The sequence below is a fragment of the Polyodon spathula genome, unplaced genomic scaffold (assembly GCF_017654505.1).
Source record: "Polyodon spathula isolate WHYD16114869_AA unplaced genomic scaffold, ASM1765450v1 scaffolds_967, whole genome shotgun sequence".
NCBI lineage: Eukaryota > Metazoa > Chordata > Actinopteri > Acipenseriformes > Polyodontidae > Polyodon > Polyodon spathula.
The window spans coordinates 1-14,188 of NW_024472454.1; the positions used below are offsets into that span (position 1 = coordinate 1).

Genomic DNA, 14,188 nt, shown 5'->3' on the forward strand with positions numbered 1-14,188 from the left:
TTTTGAACACATCTCTGAACATAAACATTCGTCTGAGTACAACTCATAAACTGCTTCATAGAGTGAATGAATAAATAAGGAAGATTTTACTACACAAAGTCACTTAAAGTTGGGATTATTTTAATACTCTTCAGAAGCGGTCAATTGTGGACATTCTTGCTAGATCTCGAGTGCTTGAGCTACAGATATTTACATTCTGGTGTCAAAGCCATAGATGCAGAATACATGTCAACTTAATCCGGTAGCCAGCATTGTTCTAATAATTGACTTAATAGTTTAAAAAATAAATAAATAACAAAAGAACACCGTTGTACATAGTTTGCAGTTCTTCCAGGTTTATGGGCATTTACAAATTCCTAATGTCACTTAAAACATGTGTAATGATTCATTGACAGACTATCTGGGCTCTTTCGGGGGCATTTATTATATAAATAATATATCTATGCATTAAGTTAAATCCTAATTCTGGGTTTTGCAAAATAATGATTTAAATTTTAAATAAACATTTAACTGAAATATTATAGCTCACATTAATCATGCTGCTTCAGAAATGGGCTGTGAGAGAGCAGGCAACTGACAGACATGTAATCCTCTGCATTTATTTTTCATCAAGAATACCTTGCCCACAGGAATTATGGGTTCAGAAGAAAGGTATATTCTAACCCATCTGATTTCCAAGCAACTAAGTTCTAAATTTAAGATTTCAGAATTTAATAGGCCTACTTCTTAGTGCTTGCATTGTTAATGGCTGTGACAGTTATCCTTTCAGGAAAGGGGAAAAAACAAGTTGCAAAACATGTTTAGGCTTCCTGCAATGTTTTCACTGCCCTTGCAAGCTTTGGTGAGAATACCATATACAGGTGAAAAATTGTTTGCAATGTTGTATCAGAGGCAAATTAACTATTTGTAAGGCTCTATGGCAGTGAGAAATTTGACACGCTAGACAGACAGCTCATCTTTTAGAAATAATGTCTGTGCCTGAATGATGTAACACTTCCAGGCCCACTGGACTTTTGCAGAAGAGTAACCAATGGTATCCTTACCCCAGTACTAATGACAAAGTTACCTATGCCACTGGGTGTTGAACAACATTCATTTTGTGGCTGTAAGAAAGGACAATGTCTGCAATTGCAGATGTGCAAAAAACAATGTCCCATGTTCACTGCAGAACCTGGAAAATGTGCCAGAACAACAGACCTGGAGGAAGATCGAGTTCATGGCAGATGATCTGTACAGTAGTTAAACAATTTTAACAAAATGTCCTTTTCTTTTACTTTACATAAACAAGTTATTTCCTTATGTTCAGTGATACTTAAGAAGCCAATATATTCAGATTATTGTTAACAAAACTAAGAAAAAACAAAGCAAAAAAAAAAAAAAAAAACCCTGCCTAAGTTGAAAATACTGGGCCTCAACGTGGCTCAAGAGTGAACACCCATGGCCTCAACGTGGCTCAAGAGTGAACACCCATGGTGGTGGCCAACTGCCACCACCACCAACTGCAGGTTTTTTTTTTTTTTTTTTTTACACAATTACAGATAAATAATGGTGATGGTCTCTTTAGGTACAGCAATGACTTTAAGTAATTTTTGTGAATTTTAAACAGTAAGGAGCATATACTTCTGAGTTTTATCTTAATATTGGGTAGAATTAATATACATGATTTTTTTTTCACTGGAAAGGCTAAACTTTGCTGCTTCTTTTAGTACATTTTACAAGAGTAGATTTTGAGCAAATCATCAGTTTTGCTTCTTAATACCTAGATTTCATGAAACAAAGCTCAAAATTTGTGGTACTTTTCGGACCCATTCATCCCAGACTTGCCCTGCATGGTTCCCAGACTAACTGGAAGTCTGATGCAAGCAGTAGGGACTTGCAAGCCAGATAGTCAAATATCGCATAGACGAGGTGCTCCAGGACACAAGCAGTATTCTAGTTATCTATTAGGGGTATGCAGGAAGTATTCTCTGTCCTGCTAGGGATGCTCATCCTGATAACTGGCATGATATACAGCACTGAAGACATACATCTGTCACACTTTGTTTTACAAAGAACCCAATTTTGTGGAGAAACTGGTTGTTGTTTACCACACAAATTCTTAAATATAGTAATATATATATATATATATATATATATATATATAGATATATATATGCACACACACACACACACACACACTTAATATTTAAGACAGATGTTTTCAGCATTGTTTTTGTTACACCAATATTGGTAATATAAACATTTTGTATCCAAAAACCCAGAAATGGGTTGATGTGCATGTTTGTTTTGATTTCCGCCATGTCGCTTTTATTTATATATGCTGGATGTCTGGTACACAGGTGGGAACATACTATACCTTTACATAAGTATGTACATATTACGTAGTACTGTAAATGGGTCATATGTGCTATTAAAAATATGTTTGCGTTGTTGGCTGGTGTTACTTTATTGTGAAATAACTACTAAACCCAGCAATTTAACTGGATAACTAGAATGCCAAGTGCGTGTGCATAACGTCACTTCTGGCTCAGGTTTATTAATATTAGCCACCTGTAAATAACCATGACGCTGCTATTTGAATATTCCATACATGTACAGATTTCTCACCTGCTTATATATAATCCAACTCTATATGTTCTGTGGCGTTTACATGCAATTTATCCAAAAGTTACGAGAGTTAAGAGGAATTGTACTATTACCCAGTGTTTTAAAATCTCTTATTTTTGCGCCAGAGATACTGAACAACGAGGCCCAGTACGTATTAGAGAAACTTACGTGGCGCACCAGATTATTTGAACTGTCATGCGATTGTTCGGTTAAAAAACAGAATGGTTGTCTAATTAGTATGGCTATAAAATATACCGACATTTTATTTATATTATTTTTAAATAAAGGTGTACTTAAAAAAAAAAAAAAAAAAAAAAAAAAAAAAAAAAAAACCAAACCTTTCCTTTTGAGCATTTTGTCTGATTCAATTGATGGTTCTGTGATGGCCTCCCCCTAGTGGATGGTGAATGTATGACTGGATTGCCAACGAAAGTGTTTTTTTTTCAGGAACATAAAATCACTAGTAAAGTTGCCAAGCAAACCCTGTGGTTCAAAGACTTCTTTTGACAAGTTAACATTTTATTTTTGCAGTTATTTTTATTCATACATCATTAAGTGTTTCAGACATACAAAATATATATTTTTAAAGAGTCAGTCTTATAAATGTGCAATAGATGGATAGATACGAAAAGAACAGTTAAGTACAGCAATTAGGGTTAACTGATGGAGTGGAAGTTAAAGGTTAAAAGGACACTTTACTGCAATAGGTGTGTTTTTCTAGAGTAAACACGTATTTTTATTTTTATTTTTTTTTAAGTAACTTGATCAAAACATAAACTGTGCTTGACATTACTTAGGCCAGCATGCTGTTTTCTCAGTGGCCTTTAGAAGGATGGCTTAATTGTTTTCGGTGTTTCCCTGTACATTTATAATTATAAATCACAAGATTGAATGTTCAGGTGTTGACCATAAATAAAATATAACGTTACATAGACAACATAATGGACCCTTATTTATGTACAATTGCAGAAACTGCATTTTGGCTGTTTTTGAGGGTACCAATGTGTCGCTACCTTCAGGGTAAAATTACCACAAATAAAGTGTTTTTTAAACTTTCAACAAATATTTCATCAAGTGTTTAACTGCTATCCCCTTTTCCTTGTTTTACATGCAACTGATTGTGTTGTCTTCATTTTCTTTGAGTTTTGCCGTGTTTTGTTTGATGATTAGCGTGTTCTGTTCTGAGCCCATCGTTAAAGGTCAGGATCTGTGGCCTTTTGATTCTTTCAAATGTGTAACACTCCACCTTTTCTTCTGAAGAAACCGTTCGTGTGCCTATGAGACGGAATCCTTCCTTTAGTAGTATATCTACTAGCAAGCCCAGTACATTGGTGCCATTAATGAGTTTCCTGTCGTCTGGTTGAATCGTTACATACCTGAAACACAATAGGTAGTGTTAGTACACTACCTTTAAATTACAATAAGCTTTGCACATAGAAAATAAATTGGGAGGAAGGTTCTCTTGCCTCTCTGTGCACAAGACCAGGATCAGGTCGTTGTTATATATATTTAACTTTTTTTTTTTTACACACACACACCGGTATATATGTGTATGCGTGTACATAATCTCCTAACTTCAGGTAATTGTTTCAAAGTGCTTCGCGATTGTGGATTGCACAAATGCAAACATTCTAATTGTTCTCAGTGTGACAGCATTTTTTTCATACACCTGTGGAGAGCAATAACTACATTGAGCTTTGTGGATGTAAGAATATACTGTATATGCAACATTGTACTTTAAACCTGCGTTATAACCGCTGATGGTGAGTGTATTGCAGTCGCTGTTATACTATTGCACATACTTGTATCAAATGCTTGCTAGATTTTTTTTTTTTTTTTTTTTTTTTTGATTACTGTAGCCTATTACATAATTACCGGGCAGCAAACTCTTCTCCAGCCGAGTAGTTTGTGCCACAGTGGAACACAAGGTCGTGATGTGAAGGTCTCTGCAGTGGAACGGGAGCCATTGGTTTTTGAGGTTGGTTTGCATAATTCCAGTTCGTCGATACCTGTTCTGCAAACACGCATATCCTCGCAGCTAGCATCTCGATGGTACTGCTGTATGAACAGAAGATTCTGAAGAACGAGTGAGTGTCTTGAAGGGAAAATCGAACCTCCAGGATCTCCAGTCTTTGTCGAATACTGTCTTTGCTTAGGTAATCCACCAGTACACGTATTTCATAGAACTCAGCTTCACGTGTCAAACCTTCGTAATCAAAGAAATCAGGAGGCAGGAAGACTTGGCGAGTCCTTAGGTAGTCCAGGATATACTTAAATAAACTCCCATCTCTATCCACGAAAAATTGACCATTCACTACTCTAAATTCTGGGTCACTTCCGTCTAACATGCGTGCTAGTTTAGAGTCGGAAAATCTTCTCAGTGTTGACACTAAGGTTGTAAATTTCTGCCCCCCAACATTTAGTGTGACAACGTCTTTATTACCGGTAGTCATTTTTATTGAAGTAAGCTTCAGAAAGACCCCAGACCCCAAAATCCTCCTCTAGTGTTAAAGAGTCATAAACAGCAGACGAAACCGTAGTGTACAATCAGTAGTGTTAGACTTCAGTTTGCTGCTTATTTCCTGGCAACGAAATGCAAACAAACTGTCTAGTTACGTTGCTATGAATTGCCTTTGATACAACTTGAAAGGGTTTCCAAAAACATTAACGTTGATTCTCTCAGATTGGTTTATGGTGAATTTACATGAACCTATTTCATCCGTAATAAATACATGACAATGTAAAAAACAGCGTTAATAACTCGACTGACCTAGAACCTGTTATTTGAATTTTTAGGCACTGCCGATAAATCTACCTGAGCGGTCATAAATTCTTAAGTAATAATACGCATATAAGTATAATAGGGTCTCGCACAGAGTTATAAATAATGTATGTGTTACAGTAACAATGTATGAATTGTTTATAAGATAATATATATATATATATATATATATATATATATATATATATATGGTTTTTGGTATTTAAAAGACCAGATAATGACGACATTAATTTCATGTCTGTGTACTTTACGGTTTTGATTGTACAGGGCAATTTAATACGCATCCACACACCGATATTCAATCATTACATTACTTTTTGTTTAATGTAATATAAGTGTATCTCTTTATCCATTGCAGATGTTTATTTTTATTGGATTTTTAAAAAGAAAATCCAGTAAATACTAAACTGCAGCTTACCAATTACACATTTTGCTATTTGAAAAATATATTTTGCGCGCTGTTGAGTTCCATGTTGTTGAATTTTATATTACAGATTATTCCTCTGAAACTAACCGACGAAGCATTTTTTGCAAATGACCAATGCATAAAACCACAAACTGGGCATGTCTTTGTAAACTGTAGCATGTTGAACCCTATAAATTTAGGCAATATTGTGAATACGCGTATATATATATATATATATATATATATATATATATATATATATATATATATATATATATAAAATACGTACATTTTACAGCCTTTAGTGAGGAATGTGTCCGAGTTGCTAGATTGAATGATTCTGAAGAAAAACACTTGCAATATGGTATTTTGCTAAATGTTAAAAGATCCACACGTTTCACCAGTAAAATGTAAATAAACACTGCTAGGTGTTTGTGTTAATAGAAAGGACGCCATATTTGAGTAATGTAAATAAACAGAACTATCAACATTCTTAAGAAATACTGCAAAAAACTACAGACTGGTCATTACTTCATATATGGATTTAATATCAACAACAAAACATAATATTCTCTTTAAACCAATCGCCGATTAACCTATTACAAATGCGAGAATCCTTTTTGCATACATCAATGCTGTGCTGAATGGAAATGAAGGAAGCAAAAACACTTGAAATAAAACAAGTTGTGTATATTGATTCGCAATAATTTAGCTTAGGTGAAAAAAGGAAAAAAGGCTGATAAATGTACAAGGGCCTCGACTATCAATATTAAATGAAGGTAAATAAACTCCTAGTGCTTAGACACGAGGCAAACCTGAATGAAATTAATTAAAACACGTTTTTCACCCTATAATTATACAGGTTCCTGAAATAGATACATTATTTTAATTTGATTTGAATAGACATGTGTTAACATCCCATCATGTTAAAAAAAAAAAAAAAAAATCAAATACTACTGCAGAAGGAAACCAACTTACATTATATTATCACGCTAAACAAACCCAGTATACATTTATCTATGATAACAAATCGTATCTGGTATTTTATTAAAAGGTATTCTTAATTGTCATTTTAATATTAATGTATAAACTGTAACAGTGCGTGTGTAGAAACGAACATTCCTATCTATAATAACTTGTAACTGCAAACAAATTCTGCAGTATAATTAAGCAGAAGTAGTGTATGTTTCTGACAGATGTCACAGAGAAACAAACACAGGTTTACAACCTCGCCCCAGCATGTCACAGCATAGTCTGAGGATTCCAATGAAGCAGGTAAACATGAACTACCAACCGTTGACATTTGGTTTAATAGAAATGAGAGACTTAGTGAATCCTGAATATACAATGCTAATGCTAAGAGGCACATGGAAGCTGTAACCAGGAGAGCTCGTGAGGTCTTTGGTTTTAAAAAGGGAGATGTGCATTTTTCGTGGGGGGTAACAATCTTATCGACATCCTTTAGTTTTACAGAGTCCCACTTCTTTGTATCAAAGTTTTGCACTATGGGATTGACATCCATACATGGGCGAGAAGGCAGGGGAGTCTCCCGAATGATTCTCAATTTCTCCCGAAATTCTTGCATCTGCTGCAGAAACAGGAGCGGATCAGACACGTCCTTTAAAGTCTCGGCGATGCTCAACGCCCTTTTCTGTTCTTCAAGGACCACGCTCAGTTTGTTTATTTCGGGATCGTAGGTCTGCAGTACCACTAGCTTCAAGGTTTCAAAATCGGATAGTATTTCGTTCTTCTTTTGTTCCAGCGTGTGGATTAATTTATCCAAGTATTCTGTTACCCTTTCCCCATCCTTAGATACCAGCTGCAATGCCTTTCTCTTGCTGTTCTCCAATGTATCCAAGCATGACCGCACATCCGCGTTGCGCCAGTTCTCAAATCCCAGAAAAAGTTCCTCGAAAGCCGCCTTCTCTTGCTGATATGCGTTTTCCATCGCACAAAACATATGTCCCTTGTGATCCCCCATTGTAGCGCAAAACCCACAAATTAGTTTCAGATCCGAGGAACAGAAGATATTCAGTGGCTGTCCGCTGTGTGTTCTACAACTGGGCATTTTTGGTGCGAGTTTGATCTTGTTGTACTTTTCCACAATGCCACTCAATGAATAATTGATCTGTAAGCTGTTTATTCCTGTAGTCGTTGTTTCCTTACGACAGGTGGGGCATTTAAACGGTGGTCTCCAGCTCCTGTTGCTGCTTCCTTCAAGAATACCTTCCAGACATTTCTTGCAAAAACTGTGGGAACAAGGTAGTACCCGTGGGTCCTCAAATAAACAGCAGCAAACAGGACAAGTAAGGTCTTCTTCTAGGAGTTCCATAGTCTGTAAAACATAAAACGAATTACTTTAAAAAGGAATACATTTTTAAAAAGAGTAATAAAATGGCATATAGCAACGTCTTTTAAATACCGCCTGTCTAAACAGGTGCGTCACAACAGTTTCAGCTTGCACAGCCCCTGTACCATTGCTGTTCCCACTTCCTGTCTCTTGGAGTGCTCTTCGTCATTGTGTGATGAATCTGTGAAAATGAATTTTAAAATACATGTTTGTCACGCTTGTCAATACCACTGACATTACAATATCACAATTAGTCCTAAACCAGCTACCATTTCGGGTTAAAAAAACAAATAAACCCAGAATTAAATAAAATACAACATCTCTAGCACTATCTGTGATCTAGACCTTGTCTTGCAGAGTAAGCAAACGGAGAACAGAAAACAGACAAGCAATCCTGCGTCTCCGTCAACGCCACATCACACAGGGTAGGCCTAATTCATGCAATATTCGTGTATACATGAATTCACCCGCTATGCTTAAATCTTTCCTTTATTTATACCTAGTCGTGTGATTCAACATGTGTTTCTCAATTGCTCGTGTTTGATGGAACGCTGAAGCGCCATAATGACGTGATCCACCAGATAATGGGCTTTTTGCAGCATGTTTAAAATCATCTCCCCAAGTGGCGCACGGTACTTAATCATGGTGTATAAAACACACGTAGAACACGTCGCAATGTATTTCGAAACGACAATGACTGCTGTGTGTCCGTAGAAAACAACATTATGTATTACTCACCAGCTGCTTGCAACGCAGTGATGGCGCTTGTTGCTGTGCAGATTTCTCCCTCTGGGCGAGTGAACATTTAACCATGCACGTTCTGTTGACCAATAAAATGTGACGCACTGAGCTTGTATTCCTACATTTTGATAAAAAAAAAAAAAAAAAAAAAAAAAAAAAAAAAAAAAAAAAAGCGAAAGTGTGTTTTAACAAAAGAAAAAGTGGCACCTCAACTATTTGACATTTTATAGGATCATATAAAGGTATTTGTTAACATATAAACATATATGAGCATAATATATACGGTAAAACAAAACACAGAGGTTCTGTCTGTGATACAAGTTGATATGCACCCGAGAGGTCACCGGGCAGTCCGGCGACTCTGACCTTCACTGCGGTGGAAATCCGTTTGTATTTTACACAGTGCCCAATACTGGATTTTGTTATAATAGTATTACATTATAATTTATTTAAAGTATGGATGTGGTGTAATTTCCATCTGATGCAAACGATCTGATAAAATACATTTCATATGGCTGTATTTACCTTTTTCCTATATGCCAGCAAACCAAGTGCAGCTAATGTTGATTTAACACGAGGGTTTCAACCGGGGGTACGCCTTCCCCTGAGGGTGCTATGGGTCATATCTGGTACGCAGGACGACTCAGAAATGCAAAAATAAAAATGAAAGTAAAAGAAAATAGTGATCTCCTGAATTTTTTAAGGTATTTTATATAATCGCTAAACAATCTTCATTAATTTAATTAATTTCAAAATTATCATCCACCTGTACGCATGCGTAATTTCGATTGCGCGTATTGCCACTCAGATGTTGCTATACCTGGCCAAGTAGGTGTTTGGCAAGTCTGGCTGCATGTTAGTTACAGCATAGCGGCTGTTGGAATTTGTTCATTTGGAATATGCAACAGCCACTGGAAGTTATAGTCCCGTTGGATAATTTTTATGTTGGCTTTAATAATAGTTTTATCTTGAGGTTAATGTTTTTGATATTGTAAACATTTTAAATGGCACACAATTATGCTGAGATGGGAAGTAAATGGTAACGTGATAAACATTTACAGTGCAGAATGTTTTGTATTATTTATAATAACTTTGCCAAATAGAAAGCGACTACGTTGTGTTTCTGAGGCGATTGTAATGAAAAGTTTTTAAGAATTACTGTTTAGTATTCTGTCTTAAATCAGTAGTGTGTCAGTCCCAAACTCTTGTGACCGAGACTACATATTAAATAAACGGGGGGATTAATTCGGTAATCAGATTATTCTACCTTTTATTGAGCGAACTTTGTGAAAGAGTACTTGAACTGAAACCTCAAGGCACAAGGGGTACAGTTTTAAATAAAAGTTGCAAACCACAGATCTAGCATATAAACAATATCGAACAGATACATTTCCATGTGAGACTATATAAAACACAGATTATTATTCATTTGAAGATTTTAAAGACTATTTTAAAATGTTTGTATTATTATTTATTTATTTATTATTAGCCGCCCTTATCCACGATTTCAGAATAAACCAGAAATGAATACAACACAGTGCAAATTGGGAGATAACGTATAATACATTAAAATGTGGAATAATAGTGAGGTAACTAGAAAGCATACGCGGTCATACTATATTTACCATAGTTTAACACTACCGCAGTATATACAGTATTGTGGATTTACCTAATTCTGTGCATTTAGCTTTTTAACACTACACGGTTTTAATAAGTATCGATAAAACGCTTAAGATGGTTTATATAGAAATGAAGGTCACATTTTCTGGGCGTATGGAAAACCCTGTTTAATAACGCGTTTATATGAAGACGTGGTTTTTCTATATTAGCATTACTAACTTACATTTTTCACTCACAAAACATTTACAAATCACGTTATAAATTACTAAATGAAAAACAATAAATAAACACACAAAGAAGTAAATCAATTACTGCGTTTTATAAACACCCATGTGGCGTAGGCCCAAATAGCAAAGTAAAACTGAACCCGTGTGGAGTGAAGGTGTCGACTGATCAAATGAGTTAGTTCTCAAGTCGTTTACAAATTAGCAAAATACCTTGTCAAAAAAAAAAAATACTAGGAATAGCCAGTCCAAAGTAAGACTGGGATCCAACGGGAGCGGTGTCAAGAGTATAGTACATCACTATCACATTTCCTTGTTTACACAGCCAACTATATACACGGATGATCAGATTGGAAAGTTTTACCACATCAATGATAAGATGTGTTCTAATCACCCTAGCTCTATATGATATCTGATACTGCACCATTTTCGTCAAACCTACATTAACTTAAATGCACAGCCATATGTTAATACACGACATGGCATTTATAAGCTTCTCATAGGACAAATTAATTTGACAAATATTACAAACTACAGGGGATAATTGTACATTATTCTAGACAGCGTGAAATACAAAATTATGGAACGAACGTTTAATATATAACCATAACTAAATTTAATTTATAAACATAACTAAATTCAATGAGCAACATTTTGGTGATCTGCACAACATCTACGTTACGTCATGAAATGCTGTGTGTAAATAACAGTAGCCCTACACTGTGTTGTGTGGGGGAAGGTGACTGGTCCATTTCCACAAGGTTGTACAACCGGTTTTATACTAATATGCCTGCGGAAAAATACTTTGTCTACGCTACTGTTTGTTTTGATACTTCAGCAGTAAGACCAGGAACTAAATCGTTTCCTTCTTTTAACGAGCACATCATATTTCTTTCTTTTTTTTATCCTCTGCCCCGCAGGTTACACAACTCCACATTTGACGTAAGGTAAGGTCTTTACCCTGGGTTTAAAAAAAACAATGACAAATAAAACCACTGTATGCTTGTTTTTAAACCGGTTAAATGCTCAGCAGAGGGCGCTGTTAATATGTACATGCTCTCTGATTCTCAGCGATCATGTTCCTCTTTCTCCCCAGTCCTTGCGAGCTCCTCTCTTTGATGAGAAAGTCTGATTATTATTTCCGGACAGACTGGAAATTCTGGCCAGTCAAAGCGATCATGGCGTCGGTACTCGGCTGCTGTTTGAGATGGTGCGGAGACGGAGGATCGGGGCATGTTCCTTTGAAAGAAATGCCTGCAGTCCAGCTAGACACACACCACATGGGTAAGGGAGACCATATCTATCTAAATATATATATATATATATATATATATATATATATATATATATATATATAGCAATAGCAATCCTCACATAGATTAGAGGCATAATCAACAACAGTGAGACGGAGGGAAATGACAAGAGCTCTGATCAATACACTGTACAGTAGTACTGTCCAGGAAGGTGTGTGGCTGAATATAATCTGACGTGTTTAAAAAAGAATAAATACATAACATTGATTGAAATAACTTTCCAGCAAGAAGAGCGGGTACATGTTTGTTGATATATCCATATGAGGATTCGACTTTTTTGTTTTACTATGAATGTACTGTTGTACTTTGCGGGTAGTTCAACATTGCTATTATTAATTATGTTCTAAACGAATGTAGTCTCATATACCCAAAGGTCCTTCTCAGTAGACCGGTACAGATTTTGTGTGTGTGTGTGTATATATATATATATATATATATCTCAACAACATTTTTTTGTATACCGAACCATTTTCATTCATTACTACACTGGTAGAGATTTACAGTATCTGGGGATCAGCATAGTTTTATTATTGCCCCAAGCAGAATGCCAAAATATGTTCATGCAGTAATGTACACGGTGAAGGGCCTACACATTTAAATAAACAAAATGGAAGGACACCGTAATCGGTTTGTACTGAGTCTTTAAAATGAACCAGAATTGAAAATATTTCAAATGGTGACCATACAGTAACTTACAGTAACGCCCACCACAGATATACATTGCAGTTGCAGTGGACAGCATGCACGCGAAGATTGATAAACAAGTTGCATAACGTAGATGTCATTTTCTGAATGTACAAAATGCAGCAGTTTTGACAAATCCATTTTGACCAGTATTGCAGTTGAGTCAGGGATGGAAATAAGACTCCCATTGCATAGCAGTTGACTCCACTCCTTGTTTTACAATGAATCCAATAAGACACTATTGAGCGTGTTACCTATACACTGGGGCGAGTCAAGCACATGAGAACCTTGAATGGGTGAAACTGATGTGAAATAGGAGTTTTATGTCCATCCCTGTTCATGATTGGGCTAGAGGTCAGTATTGATAACACCTGTGCACCTGTGGTTCACTGTAAATGTGTAAGGTTTGCAGTCTGTGCATGTGTGTCTCTATTTATAATGACTATGACTTGTTAGCAGTCTTCCATATATTTACTATATACTTTGATAATGGGTGTTTTGTTTATTCTCCTTTCTGACGAATATCTGTTGTTGTGTGTGCTATTTAGCCCTTTTACCCTGTAACTGATATTTTTCCTCGTTCTGTTCTTTAGAGCAAACAATTGCAATTCAATCCTGTGTCTCTTGAATTACCGAAGAACAGACATGCATGCAGTTATCACGGGCCCCTGTGGTGTGATAAATGTTTCATTTAGAACCACAAGCAAAGCAGATGCATTCCAGCAAGTTATTAATCCAAAAACAAAATGCTGATGTTGGAAATATGCTGTTTCATTTCTGTGTATAATAATAATAATAGTTTTGTTTTTTTCCATGCTCACATTTATAGGAACAGATGTTGTTATCGTCAAAAGTGGCAGAAGAATATGTGGCACGGGTGGCTGCTTAGCAAATGCTCCTTTACATCAGAATAAGAGCTATTTTGAATTCAAAATCCAGTCCACAGGTTAGTAATTGGGTGTGTGTTTTGTTTTGTTTCCATGAAACTCTAGAACAGTAAACTATTATTGACAGTCTGCTCATTTTATGAGGTAACGCTCTGTTGGTTTGAATATGGGATAATCCGTGCCTGGTGATTACCAAGAGAATATTTACACAAGACCAGCATTAGTAAACAGTATGAAATGCCAACATTCTTGCTAAAGTATTTCATTTATGAAACTCTTTTGATATTAAAGTTTACAGTTCCCCCGGTCTGTGCAGTTTTGATGTTGTGAGCTCTTGTGTTTGATCTGAACCATGGCAAAGAAGTTGTATCTAATTCAATTGTGATGCAGCACTCATCCAGGGCTATAGTTTAACTGCACGGCTATAATTGCACATTTAGCAGTATAACTGCAGGGGCATGATTTCTGCTGTTGCAGAATAACAAATGAATGGCTATCTGCTCTGTGATGATCTGAAACGACCTTGAGTGTTGTATGAATTTCAACATTCATGGCGTTTTCTCACTTTCTGGTT

The 14,188-nt window shown here is 35.9% G+C and overlaps 3 protein-coding genes across 6 annotated transcripts; 1 reads left to right on the forward strand and 2 right to left on the reverse strand.

The window, feature by feature from the left end:
* Nucleotides 1-2,974: 2,974 nt before the first annotated feature.
* Nucleotides 2,975-5,495, reverse strand: LOC121309193 (putative potassium channel regulatory protein). Its single transcript, XM_041242108.1, has 2 exons — nt 4,483-5,495; nt 2,975-3,983 (listed from the first exon to the last, which is right to left on the reverse strand). The coding sequence occupies exons 1-2, from the start codon at nt 5,058-5,060 to the stop codon at nt 3,737-3,739; spliced, it is 825 nt and encodes a 274-aa protein (XP_041098042.1). The 5' UTR covers nt 5,061-5,495; the 3' UTR covers nt 2,975-3,736.
* Nucleotides 5,496-6,663: 1,168 nt separating this feature from the next.
* Nucleotides 6,664-9,893, reverse strand: LOC121309191 (tripartite motif-containing 13-like). Of its 2 annotated transcripts, XM_041242105.1 has the most exons (4): nt 9,412-9,893; nt 8,884-9,004; nt 8,271-8,326; nt 6,664-8,130 (listed from the first exon to the last, which is right to left on the reverse strand). In XM_041242105.1, the coding sequence occupies exons 2-4, from the start codon at nt 8,948-8,950 to the stop codon at nt 6,922-6,924; spliced, it is 1,332 nt and encodes a 443-aa protein (XP_041098039.1). In that variant the 5' UTR covers nt 8,951-9,004; nt 9,412-9,893; the 3' UTR covers nt 6,664-6,921. The 2 variants fall into 2 exon arrangements, with proteins under 2 accessions (XP_041098039.1, XP_041098040.1); XM_041242106.1 differs by lacking the exons at nt 8,884-9,004; nt 9,412-9,893 and having other exon boundaries at nt 8,218-8,303.
* LOC121309192 lies at nt 8,482-14,168 on the forward strand. 3 transcript variants are annotated; one of them, XR_005948604.1, is made up of 4 exons: nt 8,484-8,570; nt 11,651-11,677; nt 11,827-12,014; nt 13,557-14,165. XR_005948604.1 is itself a non-coding variant. In XM_041242107.1 (3 exons), exons 1-3 carry the CDS (start codon nt 11,373-11,375, stop codon nt 13,676-13,678), a joined length of 615 nt encoding a protein of 204 aa, XP_041098041.1. In that variant the 5' UTR covers nt 9,972-11,372; the 3' UTR covers nt 13,679-14,168. The 3 variants fall into 3 exon arrangements, 1 of the variants encoding a protein (XP_041098041.1); XR_005948605.1 differs by lacking the exon at nt 11,651-11,677 and having other exon boundaries at nt 8,482-8,570; XM_041242107.1 differs by lacking the exon at nt 8,484-8,570 and having other exon boundaries at nt 9,972-11,677; nt 13,557-14,168.
* Nucleotides 14,169-14,188: the final 20 nt, after the last annotated feature.